At 41.0% G+C, this 23,904-nt stretch overlaps 1 protein-coding gene across 3 annotated transcripts in view; it reads right to left on the reverse strand.

The window, feature by feature from the left end:
- TENM1 (teneurin transmembrane protein 1) overlaps positions 1 to 23,904 on the reverse strand; it is a 550,900-nt gene that overhangs the window by 101,600 nt on the left and 425,396 nt on the right. For 2 of the 3 annotated variants that reach the window (XM_047844103.1, XM_047844101.1), the window contains exons 19-21: positions 17,557 to 17,700; positions 9,317 to 9,566; positions 1,060 to 1,080 (exon numbers count right to left, since the gene is read on the reverse strand). In XM_047844103.1, coding sequence (XP_047700059.1) covers positions 1,060 to 1,080; positions 9,317 to 9,566; positions 17,557 to 17,700 — 415 coding nt within the window. The remainder of the gene's footprint in view (positions 1 to 1,059; positions 1,081 to 9,316; positions 9,567 to 17,556; positions 17,701 to 23,904) is intronic. The other variant, XM_047844102.1, reaches the window with a different exon arrangement.

Raw genomic sequence — 23,904 nt, forward strand, 5'->3', positions numbered from 1 at the left:
ACCACTGGACTACATTCCAATTTGTTCTAGTCCCTTGTGTCTACGTGCATATTGCAATTCGAGATACGTGGAGATTTCTTTTATGACTTCAGCGTTAGACTTATTGTCACCTTCTGGTTAGTGTTACATTCGAGCAATGCCCTTCAACTTGGCAAAGATCACTTCATTCATGCTAGTTAAAATCGCAGATTGTTAAATGGGCAATTAATGCTTATAATTAATACTGTGCAACGCTTTACTAGTAAGCAATTTGACAACCAACTTAATTTGCTTAAAGAATCAGTTATGCCAAAGTAGCAAGGCTATCTTATGCACTGGCATTTAGGAAGTGGCATCTCCCAAACGAAACCCAAATTAAAAACCCTATCAGTGCCATTTTGATGACAATTGGCATTCGGAAGTGAACAAATTCAATTTTCTCCTTTGCAATTTCAGGTAATTTAGAACAGTTTTGACAAGTGTAATGCATAAACAAATTGAAGAGAAATATTCATTATGATTAATTTCAGAGCTACGTGCCATTGTCGGTAAATGGTTGGTTTAAAGTTTTTCTATTATTTCTTTTTGGTGGGAAGAAATAGAAATCATGAGGTCACATAAAAGGAGAAAAGAAAAATCTTATTCAAGAAGGTCATCATGGTCACTGTCTCTTAATACACTTGTCAACTATATTTCTGGATCTGGGAAGATTGCTGTATTACCTCTCTTTCTACCTGCAACTTGAAAACATTCAATCTGTTTGAACTTACAGACTCATTTGTGATATCACCTAAGGAAAACATAATGAGACTTAAGGCTTGCTTCCCCATGAAGTACTGAACTGCCAGTTCTCACTTATCTTGTTTTCTTTTCGATAGGGTCTGATCCTCCAGCAAATTCCCACTTAACGGAGCTCTCTTCTTTTGTAAGACTCTTACCTGAATCATAACTTCTAAATTCACTTTCACATCATTCCTTTAACCTCACTTGAAAAGTAAAATCTCCCTGTTAGCACATTATTACGAGGTGGCCTCTTAGGCAAGAAGGGGCATTAGGTAGCTGCCCACTTGATTTACTCACCTATGTCTGGTATCTCTGTTTCTAGGGTGCACAAGGTTATCCATGAGTGGCAAGTAAAAACAAATAGAGAGTCGTCAGTATCATTCAACAAGCCAAATCTAAGCACACACACCTATTCCTAACCCAGTTTGTGGCTATTAGAGACTCCATAAGGATCATTTCATCAGATGTGCAAGGCAAAGCCTTCCTGGCTTCTCCTCTTAAGATGGTGTCAAGGCGAAGGAAGAGCCTGCTTGGTGGGTGGGCAAAGCTCTAAGGCAGTTTTTTCTCCCTGGACCATCTTCACCAGAATCACTTGGGTTCTTGCTGCATGTGCAGTTTCCTGGGCTTCTCCCCACTTGTACTGAATTAGAACCTCGTGGTGGACATGGGGCCTGGGCATTTCATTTTTAACAGACTCAGCTGGCGATTCTGATGCAGGGAAAGGTTTAAGAACCACTGGGCTAGCCTTTGAAGAAGCAGCCACTGCAAAGGGTCAGACCACTGCAGCCTCTGTTCTGAAAGCTACTTTGCCAAAATGGCAAATCAAGCCTTGTGTGCAATGGGCTTCCCAGATCTAGCCCAAAGCCACTTATATGATCTCAGAGATAAGACAGGGACATCTCTTGTGTACATTAGCACATTACTTAGCAATATTAAAAGACCTGACAAATTAAAAGCGGAAACGTTTTCTCTTAGACCGTGGCAGAACTGCTGCATCAAAATAGCATCACTAAAACATCATGTACATCAGCTACTAGGGCCTCGTGTCTTCCAATTATCTATACTCCAGCAGGGCAAGCGGGGTAGGCAAAACAGATCTGTCAGGTCAGAAGAAGCAAAACACTTTGGGAGACCCTTACTGGTAAGCCCCTTGGCACATGGTGCTGCCTAGGGTATTTCACTCTGGGACCTGGGATGAGCCTTCTCGCACAGGGGACGCGGTCTGTGTACAGGCCTGACTTTGGGTCACATCTGCCCAGAATTAAAAGGCTATAATCATCTGTGAAACACGGTCATTTTAATTTTAAAATCCTTTTAAACCTGGACCTTCATGTCATCTTAAAAAACATGAAGGTAACACATCTTTTTATCTAAACTAGAAAATGTTCTTATTCTTTGCAATGTCAGGAAAGTGGGGAAGATACAAAATGATTTCATCTGAAGCTATCTGTTCCTACTGATTCAACTCTTTTCAAAGAAAATCTTTCTGGGAATTTCACTAGTTGGGCCACAGGTCAGGATGCACTGACTTTTCTGTTTCCCTGGCTCACCTCAAAAGGGTAGGTATCCTGTGGGTTGACACAAAAGGTCAACAGGGAAGGATGGAGCTCTGATTAGAAACCCGGCCTCGGGCATTTGGACCTCTTTGAGTTTCTTTGTCTCCAGACACTTGCTTGTTTCTGTGGCCTCTAAACGAGCAGGTGAGTGTGCTCGAGGCCAGCTCTAATCACTTCCTGAAGGAAGTCGAGTTGTGAAAGTACTAGAAGGACCTCATTAAAACATGGCTTCATTGACAACAGATTCTCATGGTACAGAACCACTTGTGTGGCTACAAAGCGTTTTGCAGTGGTGATGGCAAGGGGTGGGGAGGAGAGTGGTTTGACTTTCTTGCAGCTGCTTCTGATCCTGCCAATAATGTCACTGTGAACGTGGAAAGATGTCGTGTATTATGAAGAGCAGCGTCTCTCATTAACATCCCAGAAGGAGGAAGTGAAAATGATGGAATTTATTTCCAGTGTGTGACCTTGTTCTGTCTCAGGATTACTTTTAGTTAAGGATTTAGGATGGAGCTCCCACCAAAGTCAGTTTGCTGTGTAGCTAGCAACCGATGGCACGCTGAGGTGCCAGTGTGAGCTCTTCGCAAGTGCCCGGGCCCATCAGTGGGCACTGCCGCCTGGCAACTGACTGTCTTGAAGCTTGCCACGAGTTAGGAGGAGGAGAAAGGCGTAGAACTGCCATATCTTTTTGGACCAAGAAATGCTCCCGAGGGTAGGGTCTGTAACTTGATCTTGGATTTTCTCAGGACCGAGATGATTAAAAGGGCCATCTCTTCTTTTTTAATTAAAAAAAAGTTATTGAGATATAATTCACATACCATAAAATTCACCCTTCTAAAAAGTACAATTCAGCAGTTTCTAGTAAACTCAGAGAGTTGTGCCACCATTGCCATCATCCATTCCCAGAACATTTTCATCACCTCAGGGAGAAAGCCCGTACCCGTTAGCAGTCGATCCCTATTCCCGCCCTGCCCCAGGCCCAGGCTTTCTGTCTAATTTGCTTTCCATCTCTGTGGACTTGCCTATTCTGGGTGGTTCACATAAATGGACCCAGAGCATGTGCCTTTTTGTGTCTGGCTTCTTTCACTTTAGCATAACTTTCGACCTTTTCTTTTTGTACATTAGCGAGGTGGGAGATGGAGAAAGAGAGACTATGCCAACTTGGGAGTTCCTGTCTACTGACCTGGCATCATGGGTTTGCCCGGCCTGCTTTGTGGTGGTTGTAGCACTTTCCTTGTTTTTCATGCTGTTCTCAGCTTCTTCCCTTACACTTAGCCAGAAATATTTGATGTCGAAAAGTGGACTTCCCTCCCTGCTCATGTTTCTGTGGTATCCTTCCTTTGAAGACCGAGTTCCCACTCCTGCCGTTTACTGACTTCTTAGAGCTTCCAACTCCAGCAACCCTCACCTCCCTCGCGCTCTGGCTCTGTCCCTTGCCCTTATCACATCTTACCTGTCGTGTGTTTTAGGGCCCCGTTTTCAGCTAGCAGCTCCTTGGAAACCAATCCGACCAATGAATCCATGCCCAAGGGCTAATGATGATTTTCGCTTGGTCATTCTAACAGAGGTTCTTGGGTCGGGGACTCTTAGAGATGCAGTGCCTCACCTCAAAGGACCACATTTCTTAGAGAGGGAATTTGGGCACCATGGAAGGGCAGCGAAGATGTTGCTGGGTGCAGTGAAGGGAGCCTACTGCTAATACACAAGCTCACCCTGGAGAGGTAACCACCTATTTCATCCACATGGAGTGTCTCTCTATTTGTTGCTCCAGTGCTTCTGCCAAAGGGATGGGTCTTAGTCATTTCTCAGATATTTTCAGAGCTCTCAAAGCCCAGGTTCCATTTGTTCCTTCAGCAGAGTGCTCTACAAGTTCTGCTGCCCCTCTGCATGCTACCCGCCCCTAAATGGGTGCTATTCCAGTTCTACTCAATCCCTAGTCAGTGACAGGAGTCAAGTTCAGGACAATGGAGGAAATACTAACCAGTCACTGTAAAATAAACAGTAAAATCTCAAGAGAAATTTTCATGTCACAGTGACACTTGTTGAGTCCAAATTGTCAAGGTACCAGGAAGCATTTGTCAGGCTCTTATTTTCTTCTTTCTTTCATTTTAAGGGAAGGACAAAATAAAGATCTGGAGAATATCAGCATCTTGAACAATAACAGCATGAGGTTTTTATAAAGAATAAATCATACCCAGTCATGCTTAACAGGTTTTCTAATAGAGTTGTGAAATTAGAAGATGAGAGGGGAGCAAGGGGGATATTCATATTTGAATTCTTGCAAAGCACTTGATATGGTGCCTCCTAGTTTTACTCATGTAATTATCCGTTAGTTTTAGAAAACTGAAAAGTAGCCCTGAGGCCATAATCCAAGGAAAAAGAAAAGAAGTCACAATCGGTGAGAAACAGCTGAAGGACTCGAGGATGTTTAGACTGAAGAGAAAGCTCAGAAAGCTGGGATAGCTGTCTTCACACACGTGGAAGCATGTCAGGGAAGAGAGGGAAGAGCTTCCGTGCTGTCTCCAATGCTAGCATTTGCTGCTACTGACTGGATGTTTGATGAAGGTAGATTTCAGTTCGGTATAAGAAAGCATTTTCTAAAAGAGCTCTCCAAAGATGCAATGGGCTGTCTACGAGGGGTTGTTTAAGGTTCCTGTTACTGAAAGGGATCAAACAGAGTAGACACGATCAAATGTCATGCATGCATTGGGTGCCACGTTGCACCATATACTTCCATGGACTTTTCTGACACTAAGCTCACAGATGTGTGATGTCACTTTTGTGTTACCGAATGCAAGACGTGTACGTGTATGCAGTTTTAACCTGAGAAGCAAAGCCACAGAAATAACTAGACCTAAACTATTTCACATGGAAATGAATCTAACTTTAAAAAAATCTTCAGAGAATGTATTTTTGAGACTCTCTTAGATTTAATTACTTACATAATGATCTTATAATTTTCCCTTCTTTATCATCTTACCTCAATTTCCCACTGGAAGGGAACACTAAGATGTGTACGTATGGATGAGATCTGCAGTAAACAGGCAAAGGAGTATTATATACTTCAATAACAAGAAATAATATCGTTGCTCTTGCCATATTGCTAATGATAATGATACAACTGACTTTTCCTCACCCTCCCCATTCAGCCAATGGGGGGGGGCAGCTACAGAAAATAAATGATTGGCAACCAATGAAAATGAAATTATTTCTGAAGTCAGATGAAGGAAATTCGATTAGGGAGAGTTAGGATCAGCAGAGCTGAGGAAGGAAAAATCTATAGTCTTCCAATCTTTGCAATGTTAAGGGGCACCTGGAATTGTTCAAAGTGGCCCACTATGAGACAAGAGGATGGAAGAGAAGGGAATCTAGAAGGGCATCCAGGAGGAGCAAGCAAAATGTCATCAAACTTTGGGCTGAGAACTGCACATCTGTAGATCTCAAAACAAGTTAAACTGTATAAGACATGTAAGAGGATGCTCAAATAATAACTTGAAGTCAATTTTACAGGTAGAGAAGCAGAGAACAGAGTGGTTAAGTTATATAATGAATAACCTTGACAGATGGTGAAGATCTAAAATGTTCTCTATCCCTTTCTGTAATAACCTATTGACAACATTGCTCTTCCATTCACAGCTTTAAATGCAACCAATAACATAAAGACTATATTAGTCTGTGTTTCCAAGGAAACAGATGACTTAACCAAGTAAAATGACTAATATGCACTGGGGGGTGGTGGTGGTAGCAGCAATTAAATTAACTGATTTTAACAACAACAACAAAACTGGTACAAAACGAAGTTTCTATCTATGTACAATAGAATTCATTGACCATTATGGTTCTTAATGTAGCAAAGGCTTATTATATCAACTTATTTCTCCCCAGGAAGTTTAAATCTGGAAGTTATAAAGCAAATATATAAATTCACCAATTATACATCAAAGATGCAATGTACACAGTATAGGCTACTGATCATGACAGATACTTTTTTATATTTTAATTTTATTTTTTTACTTATTTATTTCTAACATTACTTTAGAGAGAGAGACAGAGTGCAAGCAGGGGAGGAGCAGAGAGAGAGAGGGAGACCCAGAATCTGAAGCAGGCTCCAGGCCCTTAGCTGTCAGCACAGAGCCCGATGCAGGGCTCGAACTGTGAGATCGTGACCTGAGCCAAAGTCGGATGTTTAACTGACTGAGCCACCCAGGTGCCCCTTGGCAGATACTTTTTTTTTTTTTAAAGGTGAATCTAATAAGAACTATATTCGTTTTTGAGTAAACATGATGGATAATGTTTGCTGACATAAACTGGTTTGATGGTTTTGACTACAGTAAAATAAGGAGTTACCTGTCAATTAGGTCAAATGCTCATCTAAATTCAATCTGTTTATTTCTCTGATGGCCAATCACGGGAGTGTTAGAGAAGGGAAAACTATGTTTTTTTTCCTTGAATCAAATGCAAGGGAGAACTACTTTCTCTTTGAACCTAAGCCTGGGAATCTTAACTGTGAGTCTATGAAGGGGGTAGGTTGCTGGCGGGTGGGGATATTCAGGGAGACAGGGAAAATATATGACACCTGAAATCGCATGTACAATTTTGTGTGAATGTGTCTTTTTCTGGGGAGAAGGCCCACAGCCCTCAATAAATTCTGAAAGGGGCCTGAGAATTAAAAAAAAAAGTAAGAAGAATTGCTGTAAAGGATGTGAGCTCGGAAGAGCTAGCTAGAGAGACTCAGGCTAAGTGAGAGAGCCTGGGTGTGTGAGCTCACGGTGTGTGCACGCCTATGTGTTTGAAGAGCTTTGACAATGTGAGAGAACAGTACTGTGGAGTCAGAATGAATGGAGGGATTGGACAATACTTCCCACTGCCAGAAACGAATTGTTCTTTATACTGAGAATATTGCTTTGCAGTTAGGGTCCAAGTTTTTCTATTTTATCCTTCAAATGACTTTGTGTTGAAGGTCATAAAATACTTTGGACTAAAATGCAAATCTGTTAACTGTCAGGGATTCTTGAACAAAGGAGAATCTCATCGATGAAAATTGCTGCACCTTAGTTAGGTACATTTGCATTGAAATCACAAAGGAAAATACTCAGCTTAGCTGGGTGTTCTTAATAGTAGTATTATTAGTATTAGTATTTGTTTTTATAGCTAATCTTACGGTTTTTCCTTGGAGGAGTTACCTACATAGGGCTAGCCATGAGGCTTTATAAAGCCTAGAGGCTTTATAGGGTTAGCTATATAGATAGGTTCCATAAGACAAAGTCTCTGTCTACCTGACAGCTAATATCTGCATGACTAGAAACATTCAGATGGTGAATGAATTGTTCAGTGCTCCGTCAATGTTTGGCATCATGTAGACAGAACATCCCTAGGATTTTGAATATAATGTTGAATGTTACATAAATCGTTTCTAAATCCAGGAATATGAACATCTTGGCCTTCCTTGTTGACTTTCCAGTAAGTAGGTGCCCCAAGAGATATACTGCGGGAAATGATAAGTCACCATGAAGTGTGACATCCTAAGGTACATAAACATTTGATTAGAGCAGGGTGCTGTGAATTAGTACCTCTCTAGTCTCTCTAGATGTGCTTTATCTTTATAAAAATCTTAACTTTACAGTCTATTTTTTTATCAGTCAAGGGATTTAACAGCTTTTTTATCCATGACAATGCTTGCAATTATAATTAAGAAATGTTTTAAAACTAGAATGAATTAATATGAAAAACGGATGGAGGCTTGGGACTGGAAGATGTCCACAGGTAGGTGTGAAGGACTAACTCAGTCTGAGAAAAAGCAGGTAGATTCCAGAGCAAGCATGAGAATCTGGAAAATTTCAAGGAATGTCCCCATACATTCAAATTTCTATGCTTGTGTGAATATAGTGTTAAATGGAAATGACCCAAGACTTTTCATATGTTTTGACTGGCCTCGATGGTACTCTGTACATACAAGTTGCTCCATTAATGTCTCTATTCTCCCAGGTCACTATTTTTGGTCACTATCTTTCAGGTCGATTAGGGGATGGCTGAAGCAACAACTGTTTTACGGACTAGTTTATAGGATGACAACAAAATCTTCTGGAATAGAGGGAAACTTTCGGCCTAAAGTTCCAAAGGCATGTGTCAGGGATAAAGGCTGTCATAACCAATTGGAGGGAAGGCTCTATCAATTTACCCAGGAGGGAGGAAACAGGTCTATCCTCACTGGAATGGGAGGGGATGCTTTCCTTTTCTAGGACTCCATAGGGTATATATTTGTATCCTGTAGCCTCAGAAAGGGAGAAATAAGCTGATTAAGCCATAGTCTATTTAGTTGTGATCTTTGCGTAACTTCAGAACATGGAATACCAGAAGGTATGAATTCCTTTCAAAGGGTGTCAACATACTTTGTACTCTCCAGAAAATTCCTAGAACAGAGTGAGAAAGTCTAACGATGGATGCTTTATTCTTTTTTGCCCTAAAGGAATAGAGCTTTTAAGCATTAAAAAAAAAAAAAAAACAAACAAACCTAGTTCTTCCTTCCTTATCAGGGCATACAAACACAGACTTCCATTTTCTTTTTTATGAAGTGACCACTTCAAAAAATTGAACCTGGAGAACTTAGAAAATTGAGCCTTTTGGATCTGGCATTACCTCTACCTGTGGAATAGATATTTTTGATCAGTCTTCGTTTTGACCAGCAGGGGCTGAGTGGCTTACCTCAGCACTTGGAAGTACTGAGATCCATGTCGGTGATGGCAATGCCCACAGGGAAGGCCACACATACAGGGATGTCAACACTTCCTGGTTCTCCAAAGCAGTGCTCAAAAGTCCTTTAAGTAGGAGGTGTGGGCCTGTTGACCTATGTCCTTTGTCCCTATTCCTGCACCTGAGGTCAGGGCTACAATATGGGCGACTGCATTTTCTGCTCTTCCTTGCAATGCCTTTCTCTTCGTGTTATCGCATTCTTGCTTCTTCCTTATCCGCTAAACCAACAGAGATTAGAGGAGACTTACCTTAATTCCAAAATACTAACGGAGTTTCCTGAGGGAAATATTCGTCTTATGAAATTAAAGTCGCCAACATACACACTCCCATCAGGGCCAGAAGCTAAGGCAACAGGAGCAAAGAGCTTGTTGTTGTGAGCTGGGCCATTGCAGTTGGTGCAGGCTACGCTCCGCTGGTGTCCGTTACCCATGATGGTTGATATGACTGGGGGCTGCTGGGAAATGAACATATTTTCTCCATTCCCTTTATGTATGATTCCTAGATCCAAGAAAAAAAAAAGAGAATAAAAAATTACCTCACAATATTCTCAGCAACATTTTAACTTTTCTCTTGTTCAAAGCACCATGACGCTTTGGCCTGGCAGAAAAAATCTTGAGAGTGAAGCACACTGTCCGAGGTTTTGTTTAACTGCATGGCCACAACAAACAGGAGTATGACACTTTGCCTCAGCTTGTCTATCTGTGATATGGGTTAATACACCCTTTAGTACTGATCCTAAATGCCTCAATGAAACCCGTGATAAATAACTTTTAATGATCTCCTGTTCATTTTGGGCTCTGTGAATCATCTGTGGCTAATTTTTCATCTCTGGATGACTATCTCCTGATGCTTGGCACACACTTGTCTGACTTCAAATTACCCTCACTATGCAACTGACTGGTTCCTGAAAAGGAAATATCAGTCAATTTTAATATTAACCTTAGCAAAACACCATCAGGAAGGTAATTGACTTCTGTGAAAAAAAATCATACTGTTAGAATGCACTTCAAAGATATAAGAAAGGGACTTGAATTTTCCACTCTTTTGGACCATATCTCACTATCATCAGTGCAGGAAATAGAGATACTGACTTATGAAAATGCTGGAAAATACTGTGCATTCTCTTTGGGCAATCTCTTCCAATCTCACGGCTTTAACTCGTATCTGTATAAGCCAAAATTTTCTCCTGTCCAGAGTTGTCACCTGCCATGCAATTTCCTGCTCGATCTCCTCACCCAGATGCCCCAGAGGCACCTCAAACTCAACAAGTGTAAAATGGAACTCACTGTCTTCCTCTCCCCCTGCTAAAGCCTGCTTTTCCTCCTGAGTTCCCTACTCATCTTATGAGTGGTATCACAGTGCGCGTATTTACCCAAGTTGGAAGTGTGGCCATGACCGGGCCTCTTATTTTCCTCATTCTCTAAACCTAACTCATTACGAAACCCATGTTGAGTCCATCTCCAAAATATGCTGAACCAGTTTTGTCATTTCTATTCCTACCACTAAGGCTTTAGTTCAGTTTTTCTTAACTTCTTGGTCTCCTGGCCTCCATGCATACCTATCTCCAAACCATCACCCCCACTCCTGCCATTGAGATCATTTCAGTATGTGGCTTAGAATCTTTCAACAGCTCTGTATCCTCTACAGGATAGGGGGTACATTCTCTATTAAGGTATACAAAGTCTTCATGACTTGACCCTTGCCTACTTCTTCAGTCTCCCCTGTCACCATCCTCTCATTTGGGATCTTGAGTTCCTGTGATAGTGAACTATTTATAATTACTTTCACATACTTCCATTCCTGTCTACACTGGTACATGCTATTCCCTCTCCATCTTGAAAGCCCTCCTCTTCTTGTCTGCTTGGGGAACTCTTATCTATCCTTCAAAGCTCAGCTCAATTCTCTCCGATGCTCTGTCCAGGCAGAATTAGTTACTCCCTCTTCCTTGTGCCCATGGTTTGTTTTCCATAGCTCCGTTATTATACCCACTAACTTGTATGATACGGTTTTCATCACTTCTCTATCTTTCCCACTAGAGCCTGGGCTCCATGAAGGCAGACCCTCTGTCTGACTCTTTTCTGCATTTTAGTGCCAATCCCCATGGCCAAATCATTAGAGGAGCTCAGCAAATGTTGAAAATAGGTTTTGAGTCTCTTGTAGTCTCCTTGTCCAAATCCCAATGATTTTGCAAACCTGCTGAGCCCGGGCAGAAAATCCAAGGAACAAGTACTGCTGTGCTCAAGTCTGCCCAGAATGAGCCTGGGCAGGTAAAACATCCATGTTGTGAGAAGGCATGCCAACGTGTCACACTGAAGTAACTGACGGCAAATGAATGAATGCAGCAATCCTGTACAGTCTTAATTTTTCTCCCATGACCCCTGCTATCTATCTCCTTGGATTGCTTGTTACTCTCCCTAAACATTTCCTGAAATATCTTCCTCAGTTTTCTTCTGACTTTTGGTCCCACAGTCCTACAATAGAAGCCGCTGATCACTCAGAAATAGGAACGTTGCTGGCAAAAATAAGTAAGAGGGTAACACATACACAATACCATAGCACCAAACATGTACTTGGAAGGGTCCTTCCAGGAAACAAATCCCACACATCATATAGCCTTCGGATTTCAAGTCTAGGTATTTTGACTCTCCCTCCCAAGGTGATTTCTGGCTATTTTTTCAACATATGATCTGCAGGAACAGCTACGACCTTATGCCCCAACAAATTGGTCTTTCATTGCAGAACTGTGAGATGTCTCGAGGATCACTACTTTCTTATTAATTTTATTAATAACTTTATTCATCAGTAACAAAATTCTTAAGATTTAGAATAGTTAATTAAATAAGATTAATAGGACTGAATTTCATTTCCCAAAAAACACTTAATTGCAGTGTGATCAACATTACAATTTAAATGAGTCAGGAGGAAGTGAATGAGAACTTGAATGACAGTCACACAACATCATCGAAAAGAAACCTCCTGACGATTGCTACCTGAATATCCTACCAATGAGACTATGATATGTTCTCTAACAAATGAGGAAACCAACTGTTTAGCATGTCTGTATTTCAGCAATGCATTACAAGGTATATCATTCAAAAATATGTCCAATTATTGGCTTGGAAATACCAGATTTGCTATTAACATCTATTTTCACAGGTAGATCTCCATTTTTTTTATATCAATATAATGGTGTAGTTAACAATTACCTTCAAAATGACATGTTATTACCAGGTTCCTGGCAATTTAAAAACTAAAGATGGCTATTCTAAACCATTCTTCTAAGCCTACAATTCTAAAACTCCCCTTTTCTATTAGAAAGCCCAGCACTCCATCAAAGAAGAAGAATGATTAAAGGAAATAAAACATAAGGCAATGTACTTTCTGATTACATCTCAACAATTGATGTCTTGCTTTCATGCGAGGTACTGAAGTGCCCGTGTACTGAAATTACCATTCCTGTTTAAAGCTGAAGCAATCAAAACAAAAATGGGCAAACCCCTTTTGTACTGCCCTGGAAAAATAGATCATTCTGAAGGGTGTTTTTGTTGTTTCAAGAATCTGTTTAACCTTCCATTACATAGAACCGGGGCATACCATCTAGCAACAATGATTTAACACCAATTCTTCTGCAAAATGTTTCTTTGAAAATATTTTGTTTATGTTCCTGGAAATCTTGATCAATTACTGCCGCCTCCCTTCCAGTTTATTCTGCCACACATGCTCCTTTTGAAAACAGAATCAAATGATCCCAGGACAATGCGCATTATTTATATGAAGGCCAGCTTCCCACCTAGGGTTGGGTGTCTTGTTTACAGTCAACAAAGAAACCCTACTGAATGGGGCTCACTGTGTGTGTTCTCCCCTAAGTTTTCCTTTTCTCCACCAAGAAGCCAAAGTTGTGTAATAAGCTAAGCATGCTTTTAAACACACTGCTCATACCCTCCTGCTACCTTGCTCAGAACTTCCTTTGAAGCTTATAAATAAGTTTGAAATAAAAATTCCCCTTGGAAGCCAGTGGGTGGTGCTTTATGCTGATTTCAAAGAAGAAACCATTTTTCAGACTTATGAACAACGAGGGACACAATACATATTTCTCTTAGGACCTGACTGAGACGATATAAACACAAACTGGAAGATATGCCAGTGTGATCAATGGAAATTTACTTCCCCTCCCAGTAAAACCATTTGTCGACAAACTACTGGCCTATTTTGGAGTCTACGTTGAAAGAAATTCTTTATCCATTGCAGACAGATGACGATATCCAATTAGTACCCTGGATTGTTTTTTCTAATAATTTTTAACACTCAACTGGGAGGACACACAAGGGTATGTGTTTGATATAAAGATATACTACAACAAATAGCTTACCTCTGTAATAGACGACTCATGTACACGTTTTTATTTCTTATAATTTTAAAGGGCTGATTTCTTTTAAAACATAAGACTATGTACTCTCTGTAATCACTAAGAAGATGTATTTTTGAAGGAATAATATCGAAAAACACAAGTACCTGGTGTTTTTTTTTTTTTTTTATCTTGGTGAAAGTAGAAACCATCTATATATATCAGGCATAATATTTGGAAGCAATTCTCCACAACCAATGGTTAATTGTCAGGTAAATATAATTGCTGCAACTAACATGACAAATGGTCTGAAAACACTGCCTTCTAGAAAGTACCCGCTGCATAATGATTTTTGGAACGAAAGAAAAACTGAAGAATTGAATGGCAGCAGGCATCCAATCTAATTACAGGTGTCTTTTTAACCAGTGAGAGGAAACTGGGGGAAGATAGATTCTTGTTTCTAATCTGCCATCTGTCTCAGATCAAAAAAGCAGGGTGCCTAAAGAGTTAGGCTTTTTCCAGAAAGCAGCGGAGTGGGGGAATTTGGAAAGACGGTCGCTCTTGCCTTAATCAGTCAGAAAAGACTGTCTGACCTGAGGGGGAAAGAGTATTGCTTTCTAAATTGGCCTTCTCAAGGCTGCTCCTTCACACTTATCATTTTTGCTTCTAAAAACTGCCTTTGTAGGTGGGATTTAGACTTCGAAAACATCCCACGAGAGGTGTTCGTGTCCAAGGTCAGGCTGAAAGGCAGTGGCAGAGCTGGCTTCAGATCTGTTTCCTGGCAAGTGTGACAAGTTCTTGGGTAGAAACACAATGTGCCTACAAATGAGATGATACAATGAACAAATGTTCCTTAAAAACAAACAAAAAAAAACCTATCTAACATAAGGTTTGTGTCTCAGAATAAAATTCTCAGAAAGAGACCGAAAGCACGTTTAGTGGGGCTGGGGTGAGCACAACGGATCCGTTGAGGGTGACAATATTCCAAAACTGTTGTGGTGCTGGGTGCACAACTCCACAATTTACTAACCATCACTGAAGTGTATATTTAAGGTGGGTGAGTCGTATGGTATATCAATTGCACTGCAATAAAGGTGTTTCTCAGAACCAACTTGGTACCTGTTACGGAAAACCTGACTACTGGTGAGGCAGGGGTGGAGAGAACACGTCGGTGGAAATCAGGGGGCCCCCAAAGCCAACTTTCTCAATGGCTCCCCTCTGCTCTGAATTTTTAAGCCTGTGTGAAGCAAATGGTAAGAGGACATGGGACTGGGAGCACACAGCCGGGGGCTGGTTCGATCGAGGTCATTTCCCACTTTGTGCTTAATGTCAATGACAGGCATTTGAAAGAGACAATCCATACAAGCCAATAAAAGTGAGTGGAAAAGAAATGGCTGCTTAAAATGTCAAACTCTTTCAAATCAAAACAAAAAACCTCATAACTTAATAAGTGGCATCTGCCCTTTCGTTTTTGTACTTTTAAAACTATGATTCCCCTTTTGACAACAGAAAAAAGTTGACATTTTATATCTGTGCCTGAATCTTTGCTCTTAAAAAAACCAACAATTTGAAACGGAATTTAGAATATTCCTTGAAAGAGGGGGAGCAGGTATGATGAAGGCACACCGCAATGGACTCATTTACCTTCGGCGTCCCACACTGGGACCATGGTGGGTGGTGTCATTCCACGGTTGAAGCAAACCTGCTTAGTTTTGCCAATCAAAATTTCCCAGCCTGTGTGGCTGCTTGGCTGGCCTGACCCAACTGTGGTGCAAACGAAGTAAGATCATAGGTGTGATTATAAAACGGATCTCTTAGCCTTGGTCAGTTCATGGCCTTACAAGATATCCTGACCTTAGCCAGCTGTTTCACGAAGGTAAGATGCATACAAGGATGCCTGGCTGGAAAAGCGTTAACTGTCTCAAGACATTCACATCCCCACTCCTGAAGAAATAACTCAAAGTACGTGTTCCACTGAAGGCTGCTCAAAATCTGCCCCTTTGGATGAAAAGGAATACGATTTCACAGGGCAAGCTTACCAGCAGATGTTCAAATGAAAGCTGGATGGGAGCACCAATGACCGACCTCCCAGTAGGATGCAAAACGAGGTGAAGGAACTTGGATGAAGCATTTCTAACCAGGGTAAGAGAGGTCAGTTTATCTGAGAGACACATGGGCTCCAGGGCCACCTGTGGTCCCTTCTCCTGATTTAGGTAACATTTAAATTACACACACTAGGAGAAAGTGACAGCAGGAAGAATAGTTCAAAGAAGCAAAGATGGAAGATGACCATGTCCTGGTTCTCTGCCTTTTCCCGAGTTCAGGATACAGGAGACCTAAAACTAAGTGAAGTCAAGGACTGCTCTCTTTCCCCAGATTCTTTCACTTCTTCTGTCTTCCTCTACCTCTTCTCCTCTTTACCTATAACCGTCCCTTGACTCAATTCCTAGCTTCTTACTGGAGCTACTGACATTTATGTGGATACGCGACTGCGGTGCAGAGAAGGAGCACACGGCACTAGCCATTTACTAATGGAGAAAGTCACATGATTCTCAGATTCTTGATCTTTTAAATGGGATTAATGCCACACTCCAGGGTTGTTGTACTTAAAGTGGGACAGAATTCAACAAAGCCCTTTGAAAACTGTATCATGTGGATGATTCATTGATCCTAAAGTGCACATTTTGCTTCACATTTTTAGCATCTCTGAAAATAAGTATGTATCTTGCAATCAATGCATGTCATAGTTTAATTGGCAGCACTTTCCATAAAATAACAGTGTAATTGATGGAATCTTAGATCATATAAAACACGGCAATTGTTATTCCACTTTTGAAAAGTTGGTTACAACGTCAGATACACTGGTTAATTACTTGTGATACAGCAATAATGATAGATGATTCTTAAAACCCAGTTTCATAGAAATTTGTGAGGAAGAGGTCTCACTATGGTAGCACTAATTTGAAACCAGATTGTTGTGTCTGAAAAGAAATATACTAACATGGCCATCTCTAGGTGGTGGACTTACACCACCTTAATTTTACACTTAATTTTTTTCTTGCACTTTTCCAAGGTTTCTGCATCAAATAGGTGTTACATACATGTAATACATATACATAGCGTTATGTGTGTGTGTATAGAGTATTAAAAAAAGTATTAAAAACATTAAAAAAATTTTTTTTAACATTTTATTTATTTTTGAGACAGTGAGAGACAGAGCATGAACAGGGGAGGGTCAGAGAGAGGGAGACACAGAATCTGAAACGGGCTCCAGGCTCTGAGCTGTCAGCACAGAGCCCCACGCGGGGCTCGAACTCACGGACCGCGAGATCATGACCTGAGCCGAAGTCGGTCGCTTAACCGACTGAGCCACCCAGGCGCCCCAGTATTAAAAAACATTTTAAAAGCTTCTTAAGTGCATAGAAATAGGCACTCTTGATCACGAAATGACAATTATTCTTGAGGGAAACCTGGCAATGTGTATGAAAAGCCTTAAAAACATGTACGTCTCTCCCTTTGCATGAGATACCTAAACTAGGCAAATTCATAGAGACAGAAAGTAGAATAGGGGGCTCAGGGAGGAGAAATAAGGAATTGCTGTTTAATGGGTACAGATTTTCTCTTTGGGATGATGGAAACATTCTGGAAATGGACAATGGTGATGGTTGCACAACACTGTGAATGTACTTACTGCCACTGAATTGCACACTTACAGATGGTCAAAAGGTCAACTTCATTACACATCTTTTACCACAATTCAAAAAATTTTTTTAATGTTTTTTTTTTTTTTGAGAGAGAGAGAGAGAGACAGAGTGCAAGCAGAGGAGGGGCAGAGAGAGAGAGGGAGACACAGAATCTGAAGCAGGCTACAGGCTCTGACCTGTTAGCACAGAGCCCGATGCAGGGCTCGAACCCACGGACCATGAGATCGTGACCTGAGCCGAAGTCGGACACTTAACCGACTGAGCCACTCAGGTGCCCCGCTTTTACCACAATTTTCAAAAGTTCCATTGAATGACTGGAAACATCTATCAAACCATTCTCCTAGTATTGGACATTTAGGTCTTCCCCAAATTTGGAACAATTAAAAATAAGACTGTGATTTTAAAATTGTATATCCTTTGAAAATAAAAAACTGCTTACCACTTTGAGGATTCAAAATATGATGCTTATTCAATGACCAGCCTCCTAGGTTAGAAGCATCCATCTCAAAACCTTGTAAGATAACTGTCCTTTTCTCCCAGAGAATAAAGTCAGGACATGTTTCGTATTCGTATCCCACAGATACTGCAAACAAAAAGTTAATAACACGTTAGAAAATTTAAAAACATTTGCTTTGTTTTTACACAGGTTGATAATTCTGTGGATGTTGCATTTGCTATTGAATTCTGACTGGGGCTGAAATGCGCAAATGCCTTTCAGCTAGCACAGTACAGCAGAACGTCTAGCATGGCACGGGGCGTCCAAGAGCGATCAGTCAGTGCCTACCAGATACATACATGGATGAGTGAGTGAATGCGTGCTGTCATTAGGTGTGTACCATATGTTTATGGACATTAAGCATTGGGCTTTTGGGTTGGAGGCCGTGTTGTAAAACTGAGGAAATAAGCTCTCTGAAGGCTTAAGCTCTGCTGATACAATTTCTTTCTTTACCTTTCCAGGAGGGGTGCAGGGAGGGCTGCTTTCTTATCTCTCCAGGGTGCAAAATGCACTTAGGAAACTGGTTTTCGAGTACTGGGTCACTTCTGCAACAACTGACGACACATGAGACTAATAAAATCGATTTGCCCCATTTATATTTTCTTTTGTGCTAACTGGCCTTTAGTTTGCCGAGAAGTCTTGAGTTTGCTTTGAGCGCTGCAAGTGTAAATTCCACCTTGTGCACATTATATTTTGGTTTCTGCATAGAGCTAACCAATGGGATATCACCCAACATTTGGCTTCAACTCTTAGGAAGCACAGATGTTGCGCATTAAACTTGGAACCCTGGAATGCCACTAAAATGGGAAGTGAGAAATGTGGTAGCAAGGATGCCTCTGCTCTGCTGCAATATGTCTAGCTCAAGTATACCAAATCCCAGCCATTTTCGCAGCTGGTAACCCTGCTTACCTGTTGCAACCCCAGATTTCTGATTCTTGAATTTAAAATGCTTTCTGTTCTTATAATGTTCTAAGCCTGAGAGTACTGGCTCATTACACTGCATACCCCGAAGCTGCTTCCCCCTTTCTGGCAGCTTAAAATATCCCTAGCTACTAGTCGACCATTGCTTTCCAGTTTCTGTCTCTACCTGACTCTTTAGATGCCCCTGGAGAACTCATTCCTTCTTTTGTCATTTAGTTATGAAAACTGGTAATGAAAGCATGTGCTTAAACAATGCCAGAACCATAGGTCCTAAGATGAAAAACGAAAGCAAACTAGTTTTGGTTTTTGGAATTGGGTGAAGGGAAAAAATGGTAATTTTTGGTCAAACTGATTTAAATGTGTGTGTGTGTGTGTGTGCGCATGCGTGCGTGCGCACGCGTGGGTGTGTATGTGAGCATAACACATAAGCCAAAAAGCCCTTATGATTATGAATATACAACTCTGTAACATTGTGGATCATCTGTGGCCAATTTTAAATCGTAGGCTGGTTTCTTTTTGTCCTTTTTGCCTTAATAGGGATCTTAAAGGGCCATCTTCAGAGGGTATGTGACCTATGCAGTCACACAGGGGCCCATGCTTTGAAGGGTCTCACACTTTAATGCTCTGCTGTCACTGTCTTGAAATCCTTAGTAATTTTTTAATACGAGCCTCTGTATTTTCATTTAACAATGGGCCCTGTAAATTATGTAGCTGGTCCTGATAGGGATGCCCATCCACCAGCTGGTGAAGACTCACGGACTGCAAACTCATTTTATCGTTTGCCCTAACCAAGCATTATTAACAAGGGAGATCAATGGGGAGTGGGAAAGACTAATCATAAAACGGAAATAATTTCTAAATGGAAATTAGTTTGGGATCATCCTGGGTCAATGCTGCTCCCTATGAAGGTGGATGGAAACAGAATTTCAGTGATGAAAAGACCTCAAAGGCACTCTAGTTCAGGTTACAGTCATGGCACAAATCACTGCTCTCTACAATCTCCTCGATATCCTGTCATGGCCCCCAGAGCTTGCTAAAACAACTGTGGTAGAGTAGAGAGAGTTGGTTATGGAACTAGAGTCAGAAAAACTTTCAACTTTTGGGTCCATCATTAACTAGCTGTTCGGTCTCAGGCAAGTTACTCTGCATCTCTGAGAGTCATTTTCTTCACTGGTCAAAGTCAGGTGGAGGAATGGACTAGAACTGATGATTTTTTAGAACCTTTTGGGTCAGGGGGACTTTTATTATGAATTTGATAAAAGTTAAGAATCTTCTTCCTAGAAAAATTCAGGTGCACACACAATTTTGTATATCATTCTAAGGCTTCACTGACCTCCTAAAATCCAAACAGAGATCTCACCTCGAAGACTTTTGCATCAGATAATTCTTATAGTGTCCCTGGAGCACTAACACTGTATGATTCCAAAGTGCATTCTTTCAAGATTGTGTTTGATCTGTTCAAGTTGGAGATTGCACCCAAAAGCCAAAGACAGCCCCTTATCTCATGATGGCAAAATCAGGTGGTGAGAAAGCACGCTTAGGGCCATGTTGGTGTGCGGAATAACACGGGTTCTGCTTCTCTTGCCAACAGTTAAAAGTCTCGATTAATAAATAATCACAGTGACAATTACAAGTTCCCTGAAAGCCATCATCTCCTTCCCTACCATTGTCAGGATCTGCCTTTTGTACACTGTAGGGTTGGTGAGCTCCCCTAGAATCCCTTCTCCAGAAGGTGATGATGCAGTTTGGCAAATAAGTAGCGTGCCCTGGTGACCTCCAATGGTGGTTTGCAGCTGGATTTTTCCCTCTCAGTGACAGTTAGAGATCCTCCTAACTCTGTGGCAGGAAATGCTTACATAAATTATCAATTAAAGAGTTCTCAATGCAATGGTAATGAGACAGACTCTTTTTACCTCCTATCTGCTCTCCGAATTGCTCTCTAGTCCACAACAAAAAAGTGCATTGGCTGCAAACCCCGCAACGATATTACTTTCCCCCCTAGTCATAGCAAATAGCAACAAGGCAGCTACTTAATAAGTTCTCTCTAATTTTTATTAGATTTCCTTTCTTGGGAGAAAGCTCTATGAGCTAATAAAGTTATAATTTATACTTAAGACTTGTCCAAAATTTCAACTAACTTTAATGAGATTGGCTGTGTGTCGGGGTATTTTTATACGTGGCTCCTTGCTCAGACTAACAAGGCAAGGTTTCCTTCTGACAGCAGCCCCCTTTAACATAATCCTGGAACTTGCAACCGGTTTATGAGAATGCAGACATTCCACCCCACAGAGTCGAGTGACTCTCTAAACGCACGGGAAACTGGGAAATACAGTAGCAACCAGTAGACTCCTCCCATGGAGGCAGACTGTGATACGCTAAATGCCTACTCTTTTTTATGGGATCAAATATAGGGGAAGAGAGGCTACTCAGGGACCAGCAATTGAAATGCTGAGCCCCGACATTACACTCTACCTGGTACTGTAACAGCTGGGTCTCAGCTCTAAGCAGAATGGACCACTGCCATTTCCCAGGGTGGCCTATTGCCTATCGCATCTGATCATCAACACAGCAGGGTACAGACCACCAATTTAGCATCTGGCACTCTGGAGTGGGGATTAGGAAGAACAGTGTAATAGAAAGGGCAAAATAATTATTCATCAATATTTCAGAGGAGCAGCAGAAGGCACACTGGTCTGCCAGTGAGCCGAGATAGGTGGAGAAGGGGGGCGCCTGGACCATACTTTCCAGGAGCTGCTAGAGTGGGCCCATGCTGGTATGTATGTATTGGGACGGCAGGTGAGGAAAGAGCCATTAATATAGCAGAATACTTTCTCTGAATGATGTGACCGCCTCCCTTGTGACACCCTTAATTCTGTCCGGATTTCTGTCTTTCTATGTTCTGTCCCTCACCTCCACACAGAGATATTAATGGGATGTTTCTTAACCAAGAGTCATTGGTTGTCAAGATGGGACTGCTACTTTAGCAGCGGGCTCTGTCCTCTGGTCACAGGATTGCACCTTTGACTACACTGTTTGTTATCTTGCAAATATTAACACTGGCTGATAAAGAAAACTTTATTATACTGGTGTCTAAAGAACGATTGCAGCTTGCCGCAAAGCCATTAGACATTGGAAAAAAGAACTGAAAGCTCATTCTACTTCTCCAAGCAGTAGCATATGTATGATGTGGGGACTGCAAGAGGGCTAAGGGCCCCTGTGCCCCTGACACCCAATTCAGTGACTGCGACATTCATCTATAAGGGCTGGGACGGGAGATTGACATTAAATAGGCAAGGCAAAAATGCTATGCAATGAAACTGATGTACAAAATATGACAAGATTAAGCAGATGATTTTCAACAGCTTCAGAAATCATAATGGCTGCATTTATAAAGGCGACACATAATTAAAAGTAGTCTGATAGTGGGAGAAACTCACATGTTCCCTCACAACCTCAGGGAACATCCTACAAAGAATTTCATGACATTTAAAAGGTAACTAATGGCAAGATAAGAACTTCCTTATCCAAAAGGAATCATTAACTACAACAGTAAATATCTCCCATTCTTTTAAAATGGTAGATTAATGCAAGACAACAACAAAAACGACAAAGGACAAGAGACCTAAGGAACCAAATGAAAGCCACGGCAACAATAGACCAAGACTATACAGATACAGTGCTATCTATTGAGAGCACGTATGTGTTCTTAGAGCTTCTACCTTTTCCTATCCTCTAGTGATTTATCATATGATAAGATGACCCCAGAAGCTCCTCAGTTTGACACATTGCCCAGTGGCCTGAAATGCTTTGTTGATCTATCTATTTTTCCTGGCTCACTAGGAGTGTCAGAATCAGGTGATAAATTTTTATCAACTGCTTTTTCAGGACTTATGGAAATATTCACATAGTTTTCTCTTGTAATCTATTAAGGCGGTGAATTATAGCAATAGACTTCCTACTGTTGAAACTTCTCTGTGGTCCTAAAAGAAACTCTATTTGGTTATAATGTATTATTTTTTAATGAATCACTGGATTTGCTTGGGTAATACTTAGGATCAGTATACCCTAGCAGTTTATAAAAAAATAGGGTTTAGACATGATAGTGTTAAAAGTGAGGTAGTTGAATACACAAAAATAAACTCAAAATGGATGAAAGACCCAGATGTGAGGCAGGAAACCGTCAAAATCCTAGAGGAGAAAATAGGCAACAACCTCTTTGACCTCAGTTGAGCAACTTCTTACTAGAGATGTCTCCGGAGGCAAGGGAAACAAAACCATAAATGAAGTATTGGGGCCTCATCAAGATAAAAATCTTCTGCACAGGGAAGGAAACAATCAGGAAACTAAAAGGCAACTGACTGAATGGGAGAAGGTATTTGAAAATGACATATCAGACAAAGGGTTAGTATCCAAAATCTATAAAGAACCTATCAAACTCAACACCCAAAAACAAATAATGCAGTGAAGAAATGGGCAGAAGACAGGAATAGACACTGTTCCAAAGAAGACATCCAGATGGCTCATAGACACATGAAAAGACACTCAACATCACTCATCATCAGGGAAATACAAATGAAAACTACAATGAGATACCACCTCACACCTGTCAGAATGGCTAAAATGAGTAACTCAGAAACAACAGATGTTGGCGAGGATACAGAGAAAGGGGAACCCTTTTGCACTGCTAGGGGGAATGCAAACTGGTGCAGCCACTCTGGAAAATTATATGGAGGTTCCTCAAAAAAATAAAAATAGAACTACCCTACGACCCAGCAATTGCACTAACTACATATTTATCCAAAGGATACAAAAATGCTGATTCGAAGAGGCACATGCACCCCACTGTTTATAGCAGCACTTTCAACAATAGCCAAAGAATGGAAAGAGCCCAAATGTCTATCAACTGATGAATGGATAAAGAAGATGTGGTATAATACAATGGAATACGACTCAGCGATCAAAACGAATGCAATCTTGCCATGTGCAACAATGTGGATGGAACTAGAGTGTATTGTGCTAAGTGAAATTAGTCAGTCAGGAAAAGACAAATACCATGTGATTTCACTCATATGTGGAATTTAAGAAACACGACAGATGAACGAAGGGGAAGGGAAGCAAAAGTAAGATAAAAACAGAGAGGGAGACAAACCATATGAAACTCAGATACACAGAACAAACTGAGGGCTGCTGACGGGGTGTTGGGTGGGGGGATGGAATCAATGGGTGATGGGCACTAGAGAGGACAGTTGTTGGGATGAGCACCGGGTGTTATATGTAAGTGATGAAGCACTAAATTCTACTACTGAAATCATTATTACACTACATGTTAACTAACTTGGATTTAAATTAAAAATATAAAAATAAGAAAAA

This window comes from Prionailurus viverrinus, chromosome X, assembly GCF_022837055.1.
Source record: "Prionailurus viverrinus isolate Anna chromosome X, UM_Priviv_1.0, whole genome shotgun sequence".
NCBI classification, from domain to species: domain Eukaryota; kingdom Metazoa; phylum Chordata; class Mammalia; order Carnivora; family Felidae; genus Prionailurus; species Prionailurus viverrinus.